The 19,696-nt window shown below is 44.5% G+C and overlaps 3 protein-coding genes across 3 annotated transcripts; 1 reads left to right on the forward strand and 2 right to left on the reverse strand.

Moving 5' to 3' along the window:
* Positions 1-168: 168 nt before the first annotated feature.
* Positions 169-1,526, reverse strand: LOC103993019 (transcription factor RAX1-like). The gene is made up of 3 exons (XM_009412945.3): positions 1,250-1,526; positions 900-1,029; positions 169-826 (listed from the first exon to the last, which is right to left on the reverse strand). The coding sequence occupies exons 1-3, from the start codon at positions 1,383-1,385 to the stop codon at positions 313-315; spliced, it is 780 nt and encodes a 259-aa protein (XP_009411220.2). The 5' UTR covers positions 1,386-1,526; the 3' UTR covers positions 169-312.
* Positions 1,527-6,537: 5,011 nt separating this feature from the next.
* LOC135642535 (zinc finger CCCH domain-containing protein 2-like) lies at positions 6,538-7,774 on the reverse strand. The gene has a single exon (XM_065158765.1). The coding sequence runs from the start codon at positions 7,685-7,687 to the stop codon at positions 6,713-6,715; it is 975 nt and encodes a 324-aa protein (XP_065014837.1). The 5' UTR covers positions 7,688-7,774; the 3' UTR covers positions 6,538-6,712.
* A 3,960-nt stretch (positions 7,775-11,734) lies between these two features.
* Positions 11,735-19,334, forward strand: LOC135643184 (RGG repeats nuclear RNA binding protein A-like). The gene is made up of 6 exons (XM_065159860.1): positions 11,735-12,155; positions 12,306-12,726; positions 12,814-12,958; positions 18,419-18,577; positions 18,655-18,717; positions 18,799-19,334. Exons 1-6 carry the CDS (start codon positions 11,975-11,977, stop codon positions 18,991-18,993), a joined length of 1,164 nt encoding a protein of 387 aa, XP_065015932.1. The 5' UTR covers positions 11,735-11,974; the 3' UTR covers positions 18,994-19,334.
* The last annotated feature ends 362 nt before the right edge of the window (positions 19,335-19,696 follow it).

Consider the following 19,696-nt stretch of genomic DNA (forward strand, 5'->3'; position numbering starts at 1 on the left):
TGATAGGCAGGCCACCAGTGTGTTTTCTCTTTCTTTTGCCTCAGCTCTCGCCCGGCCATGCAAGTTTCATGACCTCTGAGCACTGAAACAAGAGTTGAAACCGTCCAGTCTTGCTGACAACACCCACACTCATGTACATTTCATTGCCAGTTTCCATGGCACACAGTCTCATGGCCAAGATCGATCTCAATTATACTGCATCTCAAGTCCTGACATTTCATCCCTACTGACGGATTTCAAGGCTACGGAGAAGGGGAAGAAATCCCAACTATGAACTGCCATGTAATCATCACTCCTACACTATACCTTTCGCTACCAGTAGGCGACACTTCGGTGCAGCCCCTGTGGCACCTCCGCCTGGCATCCATCGTCGCCAAGAAGGTCGGTGAGATACTCGATGTCGAGCTCCGAGAGGAACAAGTCGTAGGGACCAGCCCCGCTCGCAGACCAATTCCCGTAGCTGTTTCTGCTGCCGTCGTCGACCGTGAATGTCGATGAAGTTGCCGACACTTCTTCAGCCCGTGAATGTCGATGAAGTTGCCTGGTCTCTTTAGCTCTGCATTCTCTCGGCAACGGTGAAGGCTCCGAGTAGAACTCGTGCGAGTCCTGTGTGAGCGCGAAGATGGAGTCGACGGATCTGGAGATGTCGCTAGGGTTGTTGTAAGGCTCAGCTTTGACAGTAGGTAGCAGTGAAGCTGGAGTCGGTGACGGGATATTAGAGGTGATGATGGTAGGTGTCATCAGCTTCTTCTTAAGCTTGGTGTTCCAGTAATTCTTCACATCATTGTCAGTTCTTCCGCGTAGGTGGGAAGCAATGACAGACCACCTAAACAAGAGATCTCGGGGACTCACTACAGACATCATTGGAGTTGTCGAAACCACTGAAAGAGAATCATTACCTGCTCCCGAGTTTCCTATAAAGACTGCAGATGATGTTGTCTTCCTCCTCTGTGAAGCCACCGTGCTTAATGTCTGGCCTGAGGTAATTGAGCCATCTCAAGCGGCAGCTCTTGCCGCAGCGGTTGAGACCTGAAACCAGCGACGCAATCAAGTGAAGTGAGATTGCACGGAGATTCAAAGATAGCCTTAATTTTCATTGCACGATGCAGATCCTCAGCTCTGTTGCTGGGAGGAAAGCTCATAACATGCATTCAGATGTCTCATCGTCTTGAAATATATAGATAAGATGCAGAGGAGAATATTGAAGGGAAACGAAGTAACTGCTCGACAAGATTGAAGGGAAAATGACCTGCTTTCTTGGGCAAAGTAATCCAATTGCCGCCAGTCCCGTACTCCTCGATGTGGCTTCTGAGGACTGCATCTTCCTCCGGAGACCACGGCCCTCTTTTCACGGTGGCCTTGTCGCAGCACGGCGCTCTCCCCATCCTCAAGCAAAACCACCGGCGACCAAAAGGAGCTGCCCTCAAGAAACCACCAGCTCGCACAAGAAGAAAGAAGCAGGGAGGGGAGCAGACAAATTATGGGGTCCTGAGTTTTCTTTGAAGCCTTTTGGAGACGAAAAGGGAAGGATGGCAGGCTTGATCCAGTCCTTCCATATGGCTTCCTTGTGTATATATAGAGAGAGAAAACCTCAGACTGCTTCCTGTTCTTTCCCTTCTATCTTGCTCCACATGCTACGAGGAGTCGAGTCTAAACCAAGTCAGGGTTTTCTTTGGAGATTTCTGGACCGTCTGATGATGATCTTACTACATGAGTGATAGGGCACATTTTGATAACCTGCCCTCCAACCACTGTTTAGAGCCACATCAACGTCAAAGTTAACAAAACGGACCATGCCCCCGATCAACGCTGTTCCGCAAAGGTCGGATGGCGCCGACTAAGTACAACGCCAACCTACAAAAGTCGAGATGGCACCGACCAAGTATAGCGCCATCCCGCAAAGATTAGGACAACACGGATCGATTGCGGCACCGTCTCGCAAAAGTCGAGACAATGCAGCCCGAGCACAACTCCGTCCCACAAATGTCAAGACGACGCCAACCAAGTACAGCACTGCCCCACAAAGGTCGAGACGATGCCGACCGAGTACAGCGCCGTCTCGTAAAAGTCAAGACGACATCAAGTACGACGTTGATATTCGACGCCATGGCACTGAGGACGCCCAACATTTGCTCCAGGTGTAAGCCCACTGCCCGATGGATCGACAACCATAAATATGACAAGTACGATCGATCCCGAGCTAAAGGATAAAAACGCATCACGGGGCTGGCGAAGGGGATCGATTCTCGACCCATTTTTTACCCAGTTCTAACTAAATCTTCGAATGGGTCGAAGTTGGGAGTCCCCTTCCCGACCCCAACCAATGTACAAGGACAGGCGATAGAGAGGAGGGTAGCCAATCAAAGGGGGAATCTCCAGATCTTGAAGCCGAAGCCCAAGCCCAATCCCATCGGACGATGACTCCCGTTGCTCGAGTACCGACGTGGATGATCTTGTACACTCGAAACAAAACCAAGCCATGCTGACCCCTCAGCCACGGTGTAAATGATCACTATCATTAAGATAAGGCTCCTGTGACAACTCCAATCTTGATTACAAACACTCGACGAAAACAAACGAGGTTAGACTTTGGTGACATGCGTGCATGCTACTTTCTTCATCCTGGAACTGGTCCATGTGAGCCAGGGCGAATCCTGTGCTTCTCTCTTTGATTTCAGACCTGTAGTGGTTGTGTCCAGCTCAGTGTCCTCTTCGTTCCCATCAGCTACGACGACTAACCGGTCCGTGAACCCCAAGACCTAGCAGTCCCGAGAGAGCGATGTTGATGAGCTCGATGGTGAGGCCACGCGGTGAGTTGCTCGACCACGCCAACGCGCATACAAGAGAGAATTTATAGCTATGTACGCATCAAAAAGGCGACCATTTAGAGATTGGCTGCTTTCGTTCTTGGAAGAATTAATTCCAAATTACATCCGGTAAGAAGAGGTGTTCTGAACGCGTCAACCCCGTTAGCCGAACTGATCAAAAGCATGAGCACATGAGCCTTGATCTTTCAAAGTCGCTGGCGGTGTGGGAGCTTGAGCGGGTCCGCTCATCATGCACACCTCGTTCCTTTTGAGGTGTGGACCTGAGAATGAGCAAGACAAGGGAAAAGGACGGAAGGAAGAAAGACAGAAGATGACGATGATGGTGATGCCAGGACGAGGAACTCCAAGACTTTTGTTTGTTGAGGGCGATGACTTGGCCACATCTCTTCAAAGTATATGATCTTCTTGTTGTCGATGCCTACCATTTACTCCTCTATGAAAAGTCCTATACATCTTTGTCAGTGCCCACTAAAAGCAACACGCATTGCACTCCTCGGATCTCACAAGATTTCAGAGCCATATTCTGGATTGCTTAAGTTGACTCAGTTTTCCTCCCCCTCATAAAAATGAATTGAAGTTTGGACACCACAAATTGGAGACTTCCTTTTTCTTTTTTGCTTGAATGCTTGCCATCACAATATATGTCATGGTTAATTACCATCCATGACATGCGCATCCATATGCAGCTGTTCTGCATTATGTTTCACAGGAAGCCAAGCAGAGAAGATCTTTTGTCTATTAGTTCATGGAATTGACTCGAGATGGAGATGGGAAGCTTCTTCTTGATGGTCGGTTGTGTGTCAACAACAACATAAATGCTGGATGGATTGACTATACCTATTGCGGATGATATGTTCGGTGGGAAGTGGTCCAGTTTATGGATCGACCAATCTCTCCCTGCTTTGCACATCATAAATCTAGCTTTGCCACCTTGTGAGGAGACCCCATCCAACTTTTCTTATTTGCTTTCACCACTCTCTTCTTCTACCACTCCTCTTCTCTTCTTCATTCGATCTCTTCTATAAGCTGTTCCTTGGCTACCATGCTTGGCAATGCAATACTTCAAAACAACTTTCAAGGTACAACAGCAAGTACACAAAACAAATGTCTGCTACTGAAGCTATTGAAAGTACACAAGTCATTCTGTCACGTTAGGTCTCCAAGTGAATCCTATATCCAAACTTAATAGTATCAGGTGCCCAAATGTCTCATACACAAGAATGAACCATAATAAGTCCACTATGTTAACTCCACTATGTTAGTGATCCTTCATCCTTATGCTTGTCCAACTTGGAATAAGATTTGTCTGTGCCACAAGGAGATTGAAATCCTTTGCTATGATTAGTTAACATGTCAAGGTAACAGCAACATGTACAAATATGTATAGTTGCTATATCCAAGTCCCTCTCTCTCTCTCTCTCTCTCTCTCTCTCTCTCTATATATATATATATATATATATGACCTACCTACCTGGTAGCTATAGAATACATTCTTTAAATAATGATTTAAGGTCTCAACTGTGCCTTGAAAACTGCACTGAATTTTAATTTATGGGCCTGTGCAAGGACACATCTTCTTCTTCTCCATTATCTTCTCCTGTATTGATTTCCATCCAACAATAATCAGATGATCTACATGTATAACAACAATCAAAGAAGAAGAAGAAGAAGAAGATAAAGTTGCGCTAAAGTTACTTCGCTGGATCCAGTTGACTGTCTTGCTTGCCATGCATGGCTTTGTGTTCAAGTATGTCTACCATTTATATATATGCTTTTTGCACACTGCTATTCAGCATTCTACTATGTCAGTTGTATCTGTTTCCTATGAATTATCCTCATGGCTCCAAAGATTTCTTCTCCTCGTTCTCTTTCACAATCCACTGTTAAGTTCTTTGAATGTACTTTTCTTTCTGTTGCTACTTTGAATGTGCTTTCAACACTATTATACACTATTTTAAATGTGTATAATAAGCAAACCATGGGCGATGGTAGAATCAAAACATCAGTGTCAGGCTAATGGATCATCCAAAGGTTGCTGACTCAGCGAATGCAGGTGCATCAGGTGGCCGTATCCCTTCGCTCTCGATCATCTGTGATTTGAATCGTATGTTGGAGTTGGTATACACAGTTTTGGATGCTTCCCTGAGATATTAGACATCATATGTTCTTATGTTTTGTTGTGGGCATGCGTTCTAATGGACCAGTTAATTGCATAATATGCGGTCCGAGGAAGACCAACATATACGATCTCATTTCCATGGCCCGATGCTCATCTAATCAGTGCTGTCTGTGTTAATGCATGTCAGACCTCATGAGATTGGATCACAGAAAACCAATATTTTCTTGTGTCTGTATTCTGCAGTTTGATCAGATTTCCATGCGGTGCCCAACTCTGGTTGGATTTCTGTCAGGAGAGAGAGCAGGATCCACTTCAGGATCTGGACGTGAGACGGAAGCAGATGAGAGGAGCAGCGCAACTTGCACCATGGCCCTCGTGGTGGGTCTTCTTCTACACACACAGTAACCTCCACCGAGAAACCATGGTCGGTCGCTTTGTGGAAAGACAGCCTCATCGTACGCCCACTCCACTGCATCCCTGATCTGCTCTGCTTCAATTATTGCTGCCCTAAACGAAACTTACGAAGAAGCAAAGCTTTCATGGTCCCTTTCAGCGACATTCGCTTCATGCCATCCCACTTCTCTCGTCGAAGACTCGCCGCGCACTGCACGCACGTCCTTCATGTTCTTCCCACCTCGAGTCTTTGTACTGGTCAGCACCATCAGTAGATCTCAACGAGCTCATCATATCATGTTTCTTGGGGAGGTGGTTAACGCCCGTTAACCTGACGGTTGATGAGAACAGGAAGGCTCGAACACAAAGAATAATAAGTCAAGAACAGGTGCGACGTGAGCGGCTTTTCCGGACACGAGATCTAGATTTGTTTACAGTGGGGAATCAGGATTTGTCTTAGATTCTGAGAATCCAGTGACGGAGAATCTCACTCCCGGTTTCTTAGTATCAGCTCAAGTGCATCCTATCATTTTACGTGCTCTCGAGGAAGACGCCCGGCGGACTACCTTTCTGCCTAATCTTCATTATTGTTGCATGTCTCATAGTTTCATATACCTTTGAAGTATCGGAAACTACATTTCTGCAACAACATGGCTTGTTCATCTTCGTCTCACGTTTACAGTGGCTGTAAATAAAACAGCAGAAACCACAAGCACCAGACTTTTCAGTAGGCGTCGCCACACACATACTTTATTCATTAGCGCTACAAAAAGTGACGAGGTATGTGATACCAAAGGTCTTGTCAATCAAGAACAAGGATGGACCAGCATCTCAGGATGCGTCGTTTCATTCATCTTCTTGTTCTTAGGCTTTCAGGTTGTCTGCCCCATTCAGGTCGTGGACGTTCTAATAATTGTTCTGCTCAAAAAGCAACCATGCATGGCCCATGCACTGTCCGAACCCCAACACACGGCTTTCTCTACGTGCTTACCGGACATATATTCTCTCTGCTTCATTTAGCGGATTGAGAAAAGATCAGAAACCATTGCAGAGTAGAGGCTGCGAGTACAGGTTGTTCGGCGAATGACAAAAGGGTTGACATCTTGTACTGAGATCCAACTCAGATAATAGCACAAGTAAAATAGACATGGTGGATGGTGGATGGTAGAAGCATCACACACAAATTCTTTCGATGGTAACACAGAGTTTCGATTCTTCACATGAAAGAAAAGGGGAATTGGCTACTAATTCGCTATGGCATACTGCTTTTACACCCAAAAAAATGTCTTTTTTTCACCATATTTGATCTTTGGCAACATTTCCTTCTTTATTTATGAACAAACATCGAAAACAATGGCCAAAGATGACTCCTTTAATCGTTCACCAATTCTGTAACCCATCCTAAATCCGGCACCGCCTCCGCTGCTTCCTCCTCCTCCTCCTGCCTCTTCCACCATTCGAGTAGCTTAGATCTCGAACCCCAGGCTGCAGCCGCGGCCGCCGCCTCCCAAGCGTCCCCCACTGCCACCTCTGCCGCGAGCGGAGCTCTCCCCAGGACCGCCGCGCCACTACGCGTCCCGAACGGGGGCCTGGACCTCACCTTGCTCAGCTGAAGGTTGCTCATCGATTGGATCACCTCGTCCAACGCCACCGGCGACACCGGCGGAGAGGAACCATCGGACGGCGGCGACATGGGCGCCAGCGCCAGCGTGGACGTCGGGGACGAGGACACTCTCGCGCCGCCCTCGCTCGGCGAGGTGGGGCTCGGGGGCAGGACGAGGCGGAGCTGCTCGGGCGAGTGCGCGAAGAAGCAGACGCGGCGGTGGCAGGCGGCGCCGTCCTTGCAGGGCTGCGTCCGGTAGCGCGCCGGGTGGAGCCAGGTCTCGAACACGCCGTGGGCGAGATCGCAGGACTCGCCGCGGCGGCACCCCCCGCCGCGGCGGAAGTCCGGACAGAGGGAACCAGAGTAGTGGAACCGACGGGGGTCGCGGCGCCTCGCCTTCTCGCCCGGGTGGGCGTAGGGGCACTCGGTCCAGTCGTGCGACCTCCCGCGAGGGCACCGCCGCACCTTGAACTCGTACATGCGGAACTCGTCGCAGGCGTACGCGTCCGCCGCCGTGGGGTCCGCCGCGGAGGAGGAAGAGCCGTCGTTGCGGGGGAGGAAACGCTGAAAAGCGGCGAGCCCCACCTCTACGAGGAGGTGGGGTGGGAGGTCGGCGGAGAGCCCGGCGACGCCGCTCACGGTGAGAACGGGATACTGCTGTATGGCGGCCATCGAGTTGTCGGAATAGGACCAGGGGGCCACGTAGGCCGTCGGACCGGCGTAGGTTCCCTGGCCTGGCACCATGAACACGCTTCCTTCTTCGCTGCCCCTGTCGCTCCGCCTTCAGTACAAAGCAGTAGAGTCGGGATCGAGGCTGCTACAAAGCATGCAATAGCTTCGAATTTCCACTTCCTTAATCGCGTCGACGCGTATATTTATAGTGAAAAATGAAGCGGAAATAAATAAATAAATAAATAAATAAATAAAAGAAGAGTCGAGAAACTGCCGCCGCCTCCATTTCAAAAGGCGGTGAGTGGGAAGGACGCAAAAGACGCCACTCGCGGTACGAACTCGCTCACACATCGCACACGCGGCGAGATCGGCGGCGAGAGAGCCGATGTGTGGACGCGTGGAGACGTGGCGACATGGTTTGCGTCACCGAGGAAGGAAGGTTGGGCCCCGCGGTCGTGGAGCAGTGCGGTTACACGAGCGGGTATGGGCTGTATATTTATTTGTATGTATACGACCGATTATTTCGTATACGAAGTACAGGAGAAATCATCAAAGTATACCGTATATATATACATACATACATACATATGATAATCTAACTTAGCAATGTGATTATAAAAATTCGCACGTTGTGATTGTGCATAAGAATATATTTTGCATAATTAATTATGATGCATTGAATGCTTTATTATTAAAAATATGATCGGATGCATCTTTGCATGAGAAAAGATTTGTATATTTATGACAAATCGAGAATCATGATATTTATGTCATAGATAAACATATCATGTATATGGAGATATCTTGTTCGATTATGATGCATTGGACATGTTAATTCTTATGCCCTTGACATCATGTTAATTACTTAGATGGAATATCATGTATATTGGTTTACATCATACGTGTAAACCAATTCTCAAAACCATATGTAATCTTATTAGGATAAGTAATGTCACTTAGATGGAATGAATTATTGATGCAAGCTTGTTTGATAAATTTTTCATTCACAACTAATTAATTAATTAATGATGTAATAGTGATAAAAAAAAAATAATATAAATAAATATTATAATGAGTAATAACACAAGTAATAGATGCTAAGCCTTTATAATGATTCATCGACCTTCATCACTCTATTTTTAGTGGGCCAAGATCAACTATTATTATACTTATCTTATTTTTTGAATAATTTTTTTCTTCGTAAATAATAATACTAATAACTCAAAAAGAGAATTTCTTATCTGATAAACTTTATACTTAAGTTTAAAAATAATTTTAAATTATTATTTCAACTAACTAACATAAAAGCACTAGTCACCACAAAAAATAGGGTAAATGATAAAAAAAAATCTAAAATTAAGGATAATAATTGTACCAATGCCACTCTAGTCAATATTATCGTTCAATTGTTAAAATAACACTAAAATATTACTAGCTTATATTGTTGGTAGACCTTATAGATAGTGTTAAGTCATGCCATTGTCCATTGGCATGTTAAACCCAACAAGAGCCTAATCTTATCTCATAGACTCATCCACCCACTATAGCTTGCACTTGTGTTAGTCATATTTTTAGTCTAGTCACAACTTGATCGAGGTTTGATTAACTTTGACGATAACCCTCACTATGGTTTATCGATCGATTTTCTAGTTTATCAATTGATCATCATGTGAATCGATTGATAGAGTAATCAATCATTCAACACATCGATTAATCCATGAGACATCAATCAATCGACACGTCGATCAATCATTCAAGTTCATATTATTCTTATTCTTTATTGGGTCTAATAGCTATCGTGTATAATAACATAACTACGTGTGGCATACGTAAGGATTCGAGGTGAATCGAATGCCTTACATAGATCTCAACAAAATACAACTTCACCCTTTTCGTAATATGGTTTGATGGCAAAAAGGACTAAGGCATTCCTTTTTGTAATTAATCTCGACTCTTTTTATTTTGGAAGACACCATTTGATCATAGAATTAAGGTTTGTTCTCTAGTTCGGTAACAAAAGAAAGATGAAGTATTCAACAAAGTTCATCCGGGAAACAATATGAAAAAGATTTCATGTTCACCTCACGGATCCCAACGCCATCAACAAACATGAAATGGTGGTTGGTTGCTAATGGGAAGAGAATTACAAGGAAAATTAATTATTTGGTTAAGATGCATCATACACTTTGATTATTTTGGGTAGATTCAACATGCATAAGAATATATTTTGCATGATTAATTTATATTTTGGGAGGGTGCATCGTATATGAGGAGATATTTTATTTGATTATGATGCATTGAACGTTTTAATATTTTTATGCATTAAACGTTTTAATTCTTATATCTTAAAATTATGTAAAAAGATAATTTTTAAGGTTGATGTGCATTAGTCATTTTAATGCTTATGCTTAAAGAGATTCTTATATCGATAATAGTTATTTACTTTCATCACTTTAATGCTTATACGGATATATTACATGTAAAGAAATTTTTGTATCGATAATAGTTACTTATCGACTCAACTTGGATGCATCAAGAACAATCTATGAAATAACCTGGTTAGATCGATGTATCGATCTCCTGATGATTTAGATTATGTGGATTAATCTAAATTCTTAAAACTATATACAGTCTTAAAATATTTGTTAGGATAGATAATGATATTAAGATAGGGTAAATTAGTGTAAGCATATTTAAATTTTTTTTTTATCATAATTAATTAATGATATATAAAATTAATATAATTAATTAATTTTTTTTAATCATAATTAATTAATGATATATAAAATTAATATAAGTAAATATCAAAATAAGTATAAACGAGATCAAGTCTTTATAGTAATTCAATTTTCTTAACTCTTAATCCCTCGAGATAATCGGTTTCACTATCTCGACCATAAACGAGTGATAATCAACTACTGTTATATATCTCTTAATTTCAATGCTTAAAAAGTAAATCCTACACTTTGAATCGTTCCTCTCTTCACAAAGAATAATATTGATTACCTGAGAGAGGAATTTAAAGTAAACTCAGGTGTCCCGAGTGCTATAACCGATGGTTATACAATCTAAATAAAAATTCACCTCACAAGGTGGGTAAAATAATCTTGCTCGCATGATCTTAATTTGACGGTTCTGATTTCTCCCACAGCGACGTGAGTATATAATATATCGATCTATTCGATTATTTCGATGATCTTCTCGAGTAACATATGACCGGAAGGATTTAAGATATATATTTAAAGGTAAATCGATCTCATTATAATGATTTAATCATGATCTGATTCTCATTGCATAGATCCAAGAACATCACAATATACATCTAGATAATATATGATAAAATATCAACAATAATAATGTCACATGTACTATCACTCATGTGATTGACTTGTAAGATACGTATAACTAATATCAATACTATAGATTAACTTGATTACATCGATGTATCGATCTCATCTCTAGATTTGGATAACGTGGACGAGTCTAAATTCTAAAAACCATATGCAGTCTTAAAATATTTGATGATATTAAGATTGGGTAAATTAGTGTAAGCTTATTTATTTATTTTTTTTATCATAATTAATTGATTAATGATACAAGTGTGATATAAAATTAATATAAGTAAATATCAAAATAAGTATAAACACTAGTAAGAGATCCTAAGTGTAATTTAATTTTTTTAACTCTTGATCTCTACTCCCTCTAGATAATCGGTTTTCATCGTCTCGATCTTTATTTTATCTTGAATGAGTGATAATCTATAAATCTCTTAATTTCAATACCTATAAAGTAAATCCTACCCTTTTTTTAATCGTTCCTCTCTTCACGAAGAATAATATTGATCACAAACGGATGGTTATACAGCCTAAATAAAAATCCACCTCATAAGGTGGGCAAAATAATCTTGCCCGCATGATCTTAATTTGACGGTTCCAATTTCCCCCACAGTGACGCGAGCTTTTCACAAGAGATACGCTACGAACGTGGGCACGAAGCCATCCATTTGACCAAAACACCCATTCTTTATCATCCCATAAATGAAAGAAATGGCGGAGAATTGTGAGTATTTATGTCATTTTGGATTCTGCAACTGATTCATAAGCAAATCCGAGGGGGAGAGTTGAGGGCTATTTGGTCGGACTTCGGAGTCGCGTTGCGGCTAGGGTTTTTGCTCGCCTGCATCTCTCTCTTTCTCCCTCTCGCGCACTCCGAAACCCTATCTTTGCCGCCCCCCGTCGAGGGGTACCGCCGCAAATCTAGGGTTCCCATGGAGATCGTCCCGCCGGCGTTGGCGTTCTTTTAGTTCTAGGTTCTCTCGAGACAGTCCGTTCCCGGCGCGTGAGGCTTCGCTTGGCACTGATGGCCACCGTCAACCCCTTCGATCTCCTCGGCGATGACGACAGCGAGGATTTTTCACAGCTCCTCGCATCCCAGCAGCAGAAAATCGCCTCGATGAAGGCCGCTGCGCCTCCCGCCGCCGCCGCTGCTGCCCGAGCGCCGGCGAAGCTTCCCACCAAGCCTCTTCCTCCCGCACAAGCCGGTCGGTCCCGTCGAGTTGGTTTGATTCTTGAGTGTAGTATGGGAAAACGTATCGTGGTTTTTTGTAGCGATTTCCGTTAACTCTGTTAGAAAGATTTCTTCTTTCCCCTTGCTTTGGTGCTGTTTGATTGGAGCTTATTTGATCTTGCAGTGAGGGAGGCAAGGGAAGTGAGGAATAACACTGGAGCAGTTCGTGGCGGCGCTCTCCGTGGTGGGTTTGCGCGTGGTAGGGGTGGACGAGGGGGTGGGATGAGTCAAAATCGTGATTTTGTAAATGGGAGTGTCGGTGGAGCATCACGGGGTTATGACGTTGCCGATGGTGCTGGAGGAGGTGAAGATGCAGACTCTGCTAGGGAGAGGGAACGAGCACCCCGACAGCCATTCAGTGGAGGTCGTGGTGGTGGCTATGGGGGACGTGGTGGATACGGGAATGGGGAGGCTGGAGGGGACTCTGAACGGCCCCCACGGAGGATCTATGAACGGCGGAGTGGTACAGGCCGTGGTTATGAGACGAAACGCAATGGTGCAGGCCGCGGGAATTGGGGAAGTGCCACTGATGAGACTGTTGCACAGTTAAGAGTTGATTCTTCATTTTTAGTATATATTTAAGTGGAGCCTTTTTATGTCATATTCTAATTGTGAAGCTGTTTATGTGATAGGGAGAAGGAGGAGACTCTTAACACCGATGATAAGACTGTTGCAACTGAGAAGCAGGTGGAGCCGGATGGAGTGCCATCATCTGAAGTGAATAAAGACAACAAGGAGGGTGCAACAAATGAGACAGAAGAGAAGGACGAGGATAAGGTGAGTGCTTCTGTACAAAAGAATAACTACTTGAGTATACTCTGATTTGTATAATTGAAGAAGTTTCAGATCTGAGATGTTTGTTGTTTATGCTGAATAGGTTAGCTTAATCTACTTCAATAATTGAACTAATTTTTTCATGACTTGTATTTGAATCTAAACATACTTGATCATATGTGGAGTACATGCTCATGCACTTGAGATGTACTCTGTAGAGTTCTTCCGAATGTTATTTTTGCACCACAGATTGATGTGTGATGGTTTGAATATCTAGTTACTTTTTTGTCTGCAAATTTAGTTTTCAAGAATGGATCTTTTTATTAATCTGGTGCTATATCTTGCTTGGATAAATCCACATATGTTCTTTAACATTTTTTTAAAACAAAGGATATTAGACGAAACATGGGTATTTTAATTGGCTTTTCTTTTGGGAGATCACCTACTTTTGTTTAGTACGAGTCTAGATGTAGGAGTCTCTTTTTGTGATTCCGAGAGGTAGGTATTACAAATTGACCTTAATCTAGTAGCAAAATTTTAATTAATTACATTAGCATTTGATACTTTGTCATTAATTTTCAGTACTATAGGAGCAAGTTTCTTTGCAGATACAAATAAGAGCAGGCTTTCTAATTTACTGAAGGAAATCCTACGGTGGAGTATCTGAAGTGGTTTCGACACCTTGTAGGATAAACCTGCTACCATATAACCTCATCAAGCTTGTAAATGGTTGGTGCCCCAGCTCACTGCACTGTCACGGACTTAGCTGGTTTTGCCTAAGTCGTGCGGCACCCTTGCGTGTCCGTCCGTAAAGGTCAGCCTCCTCGAAGCCTCCCATGTCCCTTAGGACCCACAAAAGAGAGAACGGGTTAGAGGAAACGCTTTATTCGGGATTCACAAGCAAACATCTCTGAAAAATACTTTATAGACAATGCAAATTACAAACAGACTTTACGAGTTTTGAACCGTTGCACAACAAAGGGTAAAATGGTCCATTATAGACCGAACTAAAATTGGACTAATAAGCCTTCGGCTGTCCCTCTACATGCTAGTCAAAGTATGAACATACCAAAAGACACGGATATACATAAGCATTACATCAAACATCCTGTTTAGAATTTTGTCCGTGACATTCTCTCCCACTTATTCCTTCGATGTCCTCGTTGAAGCCTTTGCCGACACTGCAACTCCTCGCCTTTGCTGAGTCTTCAATCTTCTGCTCCAGCTACAATGCGCCTCTTGACTCCCAGCTGCTCTCCGCTGTTGTTTTTGAGTAGTCGATCCTTTGATCCGCCATGTTGCTTCAACTCACCAATGACTCTGACTCTGGTGTGGGTTTGGCTTAGTTGTGTTGATCATTGTTGATTCCTGTGGATCCCCCAGATGAAGGAAAAGACCATTCTTATTGCGCCAGTCTCTCAAATTCCTCATGCTTCTTGAACTGGGTGGATGCTTGTTGGAGCTTTAACGAGCATCGTCTCGCAAACTTCTGAAGTTTTGGGTCCTTCCTCCATAAAATTTGCTCATTGACTCTTCTTTCACTTAGTTGTCACATCCAAGTAGGTTCGCATCACTTTCGCTTTCGATTGGCATTTCGTTGGGAAATGAAGCGGACAATCTACTCTCAGTAACACTGATCACCGTTGGTGAGGATTTGACAACTATTGTCTTCCATTATCTTCGAAGGGTCCTTGAACATATGCATAGCTCATCTGCTGGATAGATAAGAGAATTGTGGTACTCGGTTTCGCCCATTCTCTTAAGAGTTGAGAAGACAAAGGTTACTTGACTTCGCCCGCCTCCTCGAGGTTGTACTCCATGCATCGAGCTGGTTACTGGCCTTCGCCTGCTCTTTGCTCACACTTTTGAAGCACTTGAAGTGTTTGCACTCTTTGCGTTGAGTTAGTTATTGTGATTTACCTTCTCAATGTGATCGAACTTCTGGAATGCAGGAAGTTTTCACCCCAACTTGGAGTAATTCTCTCATAGGTTTGGTCGCCTCTGGGATTGTATCGTCTTCTCCATCAACCCTGTCGCTTACTCCACTGAGTAGCAAAGGTACAACACCGCGTATTGCCTGCTTCGTTCTTTGGTTATGCACTCTTGCATGACCCGAAGTCCTTCATTTTCGGCTATCTTGATGAGAAGCTCATTGACACCGGTCTTACGAAGTTCCTCGGCCTCTGCCCTTCAGCCTTGTCTCGGTACTTGGAGATTGCCTCTGTATGCTCCACCTCCTCGGCCCCTTTCACGACCAAGCGCTCTCCCTCCATGAGAGCAAGGGATAAATGACTTTCACGGAAGTCCCGCCTCTGCGATACCATGGCGTTGTCATGCCCATGGCACTACTATCCGTCGCCTCGCATTTGCATTCCTTTTCTTCACAATCATTAGATATGCCTCTGTGGCACTCTTCCGAGTCCACTTACATTCTAACTGATGCTTGATTTTGGGTAGCTAAGTCCCTCTGGACTCGTCGTCGCTTCCTCGCCCCTTTCGACCCCCTGCTTCAACACCTCCGTGTTCTCCAAGCAGTTTGTTTGGTCGATGGAAAGACAGACTGCAACTCCCATGCATGGCCTCTGCCATCACGTTGTAGGGTTTGCATCGATTCTGTTCTCCTTAGCTTCCTTGGTAGCAACGTTCGCGTACTCAACCTTGTCCTCTGACTTGCCGGGCTCTCTTAAGCGAATATGAGCTCTGGAGCAGTCCAACTCTCCAGCTGCTTCGATCATACCGCTGTATGATCAAGTCCCTCCCATGGAACTCACTGTTACTTGCATTCGAACTTTTCCCTTGGTGGAACACAGCCCCCATATGCTGATGACCAAGGTTTTCATCCGATGCAAAATTCGATGCACGCACGGAAGACCCGCCTTTGCGGGACCATGGCCTTCACTCCTTGAATCTATAGCCCTTCTTGCCATCGTGTTGTTCACCGAAGTGGAGCTTCCAGTAGCTCCCGATCATACCTCCGTATGATCTAGTCCCTCACGGGACTAGGTCGTGTGTATCGCATTGCCACGAACTGTTCCACCACGATCCGTTGCACCATGTCGCCTCCTGGTGACATCTCCATTGCATTCTGATCCTTGTGGAATCAACTCGAATTGTGAACCCTCCATGTGTGGCCTCTACCAATACATCGCAGGGTCTCTTCCACCTTCGATTTTGTTCGCTCCTTTGGCAATCGACCTTCATCCATCCACTCTTGGGTCACACCTAGATGAAGCACCGCTCTAGGACAGTCCGTCGCCTAGTAGCTCCCGAAGTCCCCCGACTTCGCTGCAATTAGTGCACCATTGTCTGGATTCTGGGCCTCTGCCCCTACCAGCACAATCTCCGCTACGCACCGCTTCCTTCATGGCAACTTGAATGGCAACACTATGGCATATTCTTCAAGAGTACCTACCTCTGAGTCCTCTTGCCCCGTGCTAAGGCCTTCTGAACCCAATTTGGCCTCTGCAAATTGAGTCACCTTAGTTCCTCCATCAAATGCTTCTCCGAGATAAGGTGCATGTGCCCAGAAGCTCCCTTCGTCTTTGGTACCATGCAAGATGAGTCCGCTCCGTCAGAATGAAGGACCCATGGAACAACATGATCCTACTTTTGCCTCTGCAAGAGTTCATGTCCTTGACCTCTGTCTAAGGAAAGCACTGTACCTCTGCGCCATATTCCAACTTCTATGCTGGCTCCCTTCATGCGGCTTGGGTGCTTCGCCAAGTTACACCCAAGTTGCTTTGCTCCTCGTTTTTTGCATTGAGTTGATGGTGGCCCTCGCGCCCACCATTCCACGGGTCAGCCCTCCCTTGAGTTCGATCTCCAAATCGACTCCAAGTGTGCCTTCATTTGTGTTGCTTTGGGACGCTCCCCCACTTGATCTCGCAATGCATCCACCAATGCATTCTCTCAAGCGAGATCATGCGACGACTCCTCACCGCTTGCTCGGTCTATTGAGCTTCGTGGAGTTGCTTGTTGAGGTACTCCTCAACATGTGTGGTCCGTCCCACATGATTCTCCCTCTGGAGAGCCGAGACTTATCCCTCCTGGATAACTGTCCCGTTGGAGCAATATCTCTCTTCGTTTCGGAGACCACCATCCCCTTGGACTACTCCGATCTGCTGAACAAACTGTGCATTGTTCTGCCTCCTGCAAACACACTTGCTAGATTGCGACTCCACGTCAATACAGCCCCCGTTGCACCACTCAAGGCCTAGCAACATGCTGAACTCGTTGCACACTTCAGCCTCCTACGGACGTATCCTTCACATGCCGAAGAGAAAGTTTCAGTGCTCCATGGTGCCGAGTTTCGGTCGCCTTGGGATGGCCACGAACATTCCATCGTCGGCATACAAGCCCATGCATGAGTACCGAATTCTTTGAGTTAGCAATTCCCCTCACCTCTGTGAGTTTTGCACAACTCTTTCGGTCGCTGAGCAACTCCTTCCACCTTGGATGGTCTCATTCTTTACCAAGCGCCTCGCTTGCCTTGAGCACCATCAAGTATAGTTGTCAACGTTGAGCCATAGCTCAAACTCAGCCATCCCAACCTTTGTGCGCTCCGCATTCTTCCAAGCTTGTCTATTCTCGTGGTGCCTCTTGCGCGAAGGGTTGGCCATTCCTCTGAATGCCAATCTCAGATGCTCGCTCCTCGGACCGACTCCTTTTCCCTACATCTCCATGCCCGTTTTCCCCCAAACGGTCGCACGTGTGCTGATTGCCCTCAACGCAGCCCCGCTAGGTCCCCCACGTTTTGCATGCTAAGTGTTTCTATGAGTGCTTGTCCCGCTCTGATACCATCTGTCACGGACTTAGCTGGTTTTGCCTAAGTCGTGCGGCATCCTTGCGTGTCCGTCCGCAAAGGTCAGCCTCCCCGAAGCCTCCCATGTCCCTTAGGACCCACAAAAGAGAGAACGGGTTAGAGGAAACGCCTTATTCGGGATCCACAAGCAAACATCTCCGAAAAACACTTTATAGACAATGCAAATTACAAACAGACTTTACAAGCTCTGAACCGTTGCACAACAAAGGGTAAAATGATCCATTATAGACCGAACTAAAATTGGACTAATAAGCCTTCGGCTGTCCCTCTACATGCTAGTCAAAGTATGAACATACCAAAAGACACGGATATACATAAGCATTACATCAAACATCCTGTTTAGAATTTTGTCCGTGACAGTACGTAGCTTATACCTTGCTTTTCACAAGGACATATTTTAGGTCTTCCATGTTCTGTGGTAGCATCTAATGTGAAAGAAAAAATGACATCTTGTAATTATCATTTGAAACAATTACCACCTCCCTTCCTCGGCTTTTTCATTTTCTTCTGACCTCTTGGTTTGAATTTTGTGAGGCACAATCTATGTTAGAATTCAGTCAACCTGGTGGTTTTCTTGACATCTTTGTTTTTTTTTTCCGCTTCTACCAAATACGATGATATATTTTGTCTCAATTGAGTAGGAGATGACGCTGGAGGAGTATGAGAAACTGAGGGAGGAGAAAAGAAAAGCCTTACTTGCACTGAAGAATGAAGAAAGGAAGGTTGAAATTGATGAGGAATTGCAGTCCATGAAGCAACTCTCGGTGAAGAAAGGAAATGATGATGTTTTTGTTAAGTTGGTAATGCCCCATGGCTTTTTACATATTTCTTTATAAATCATATATGCATCTCTTTTGATACAACATTGATCTCATAGGGTTCGGATAAGGACACAGGAAAAAAGAAAGAAAATGCTGATCGGGATGAAAGGAGCAAAAAGGTATATAGTTACTGCTTATCAGATTGAATATAGTAGCCTTAAGCTTTTTTTTTTAGTCTGATGACACTTCTTCCTTGGTAGTCCATGCGCATCACTGAGTTTCTGAAGCCGGCTGAAGGAGAGCGATACTATAGTCCAGCTGGCCGTGGTCGTGGGAGGGGACGAGGCGGCCGTGGACACTACGGAGGTGGTTTTGGTGGTGGGGTTTCGACTTTCCCAACTGCTGCTCCATCAATCGAGGATCCCGGGCAGTTCCCTACTCTTGGTGGGAAGTAAGAGGGATGAACGTCGCTCCCATCAGTACATCTCCACTATTCGTATTCTCAGTCAGTTCCCTACTCTTGGTGGGAAGTAAGAGGGATGAACGTCGCTCCCATCAGTACATCTCCACTATTCGTATTCTCAGTCAGTTTCTGATTCATGGGTCGTGAGAATTCAGTACAATAATTGATGCATCCAGTTTTTTTGTTTTACTTTTCTGATGTTATGTATGCGTGAGCCATGAGTCGTCAAAGTTATTACTGATGATGTCCAGGGCCTTCGTTAATTGCTATGAACTGCCCACCTCGATTTTGTCATTCTTGGATTTCTGAATTAAACTTTCTTAATCTTCTGAAGTTGCTGCGGGGGTATCTGTTCTTCAAATTGGGTCCATAATGTTTGTTTCACTTCAATTCATCGTTATGTATTCTATCGCTCTGCAGTCGTTGAAATAATGGTTTCACTCAGGCTTCCGATCGAACACCTGGTGAGCATCGGTGGAAAGATAACAGAAGTTTGAGGAGTTTGGTACTAGCAACCATCTCGGACATCTATATTTGCAATCATCCTTCGCAAACCCTTACGTGGCCGAACTGGAAAGGTAAGTGCATCAACAATATTCATCTAGTACTTGAGAACCCCATTGATCTTGATGCCACCTGAGATATATCATCGATCAGAAATCAATATATGACACACAAAAACAATGTTGTTTTAG

Source organism: Musa acuminata, chromosome BXJ3-7 (genome assembly GCF_036884655.1).
Source record: "Musa acuminata AAA Group cultivar baxijiao chromosome BXJ3-7, Cavendish_Baxijiao_AAA, whole genome shotgun sequence".
Classification (NCBI taxonomy): Eukaryota; Viridiplantae; Streptophyta; class Magnoliopsida; order Zingiberales; family Musaceae; genus Musa; species Musa acuminata.

Bases quoted from the DNA above. Each gene is read 5' to 3' on its own strand.
- LOC103993019 (XM_009412945.3), bottom strand. From the start codon at position 1,385: ATGGGGAGAGCGCCGTGCTGCGACAAGGCCACCGTGAAAAGAGGGCCG. The intron at 1,030-1,249 runs GTCATTTTCCCT...CGCTGGTTTCAG, and splicing joins TACTTTGCCCAAGAAAGCAG to GTCTCAACCGCTGCGGCAAG. The intron at 827-899 runs GTAATGATTCTC...TCTCTTGTTTAG, and splicing joins TATAGGAAACTCGGGAGCAG to GTGGTCTGTCATTGCTTCCC.
- LOC135643184 (XM_065159860.1), top strand. From the start codon at position 11,975: ATGGCCACCGTCAACCCCTTCGATCTCCTCGGCGATGACGACAGCGAG. The intron at 12,959-18,418 runs GTGAGTGCTTCT...TCAATTGAGTAG, and splicing joins AAGAGAAGGACGAGGATAAG to GAGATGACGCTGGAGGAGTA. The intron at 18,578-18,654 runs GTAATGCCCCAT...TTGATCTCATAG, and splicing joins ATGATGTTTTTGTTAAGTTG to GGTTCGGATAAGGACACAGG.
- LOC135642535 (XM_065158765.1), bottom strand. From the start codon at position 7,687: ATGGTGCCAGGCCAGGGAACCTACGCCGGTCCGACGGCCTACGTGGCC.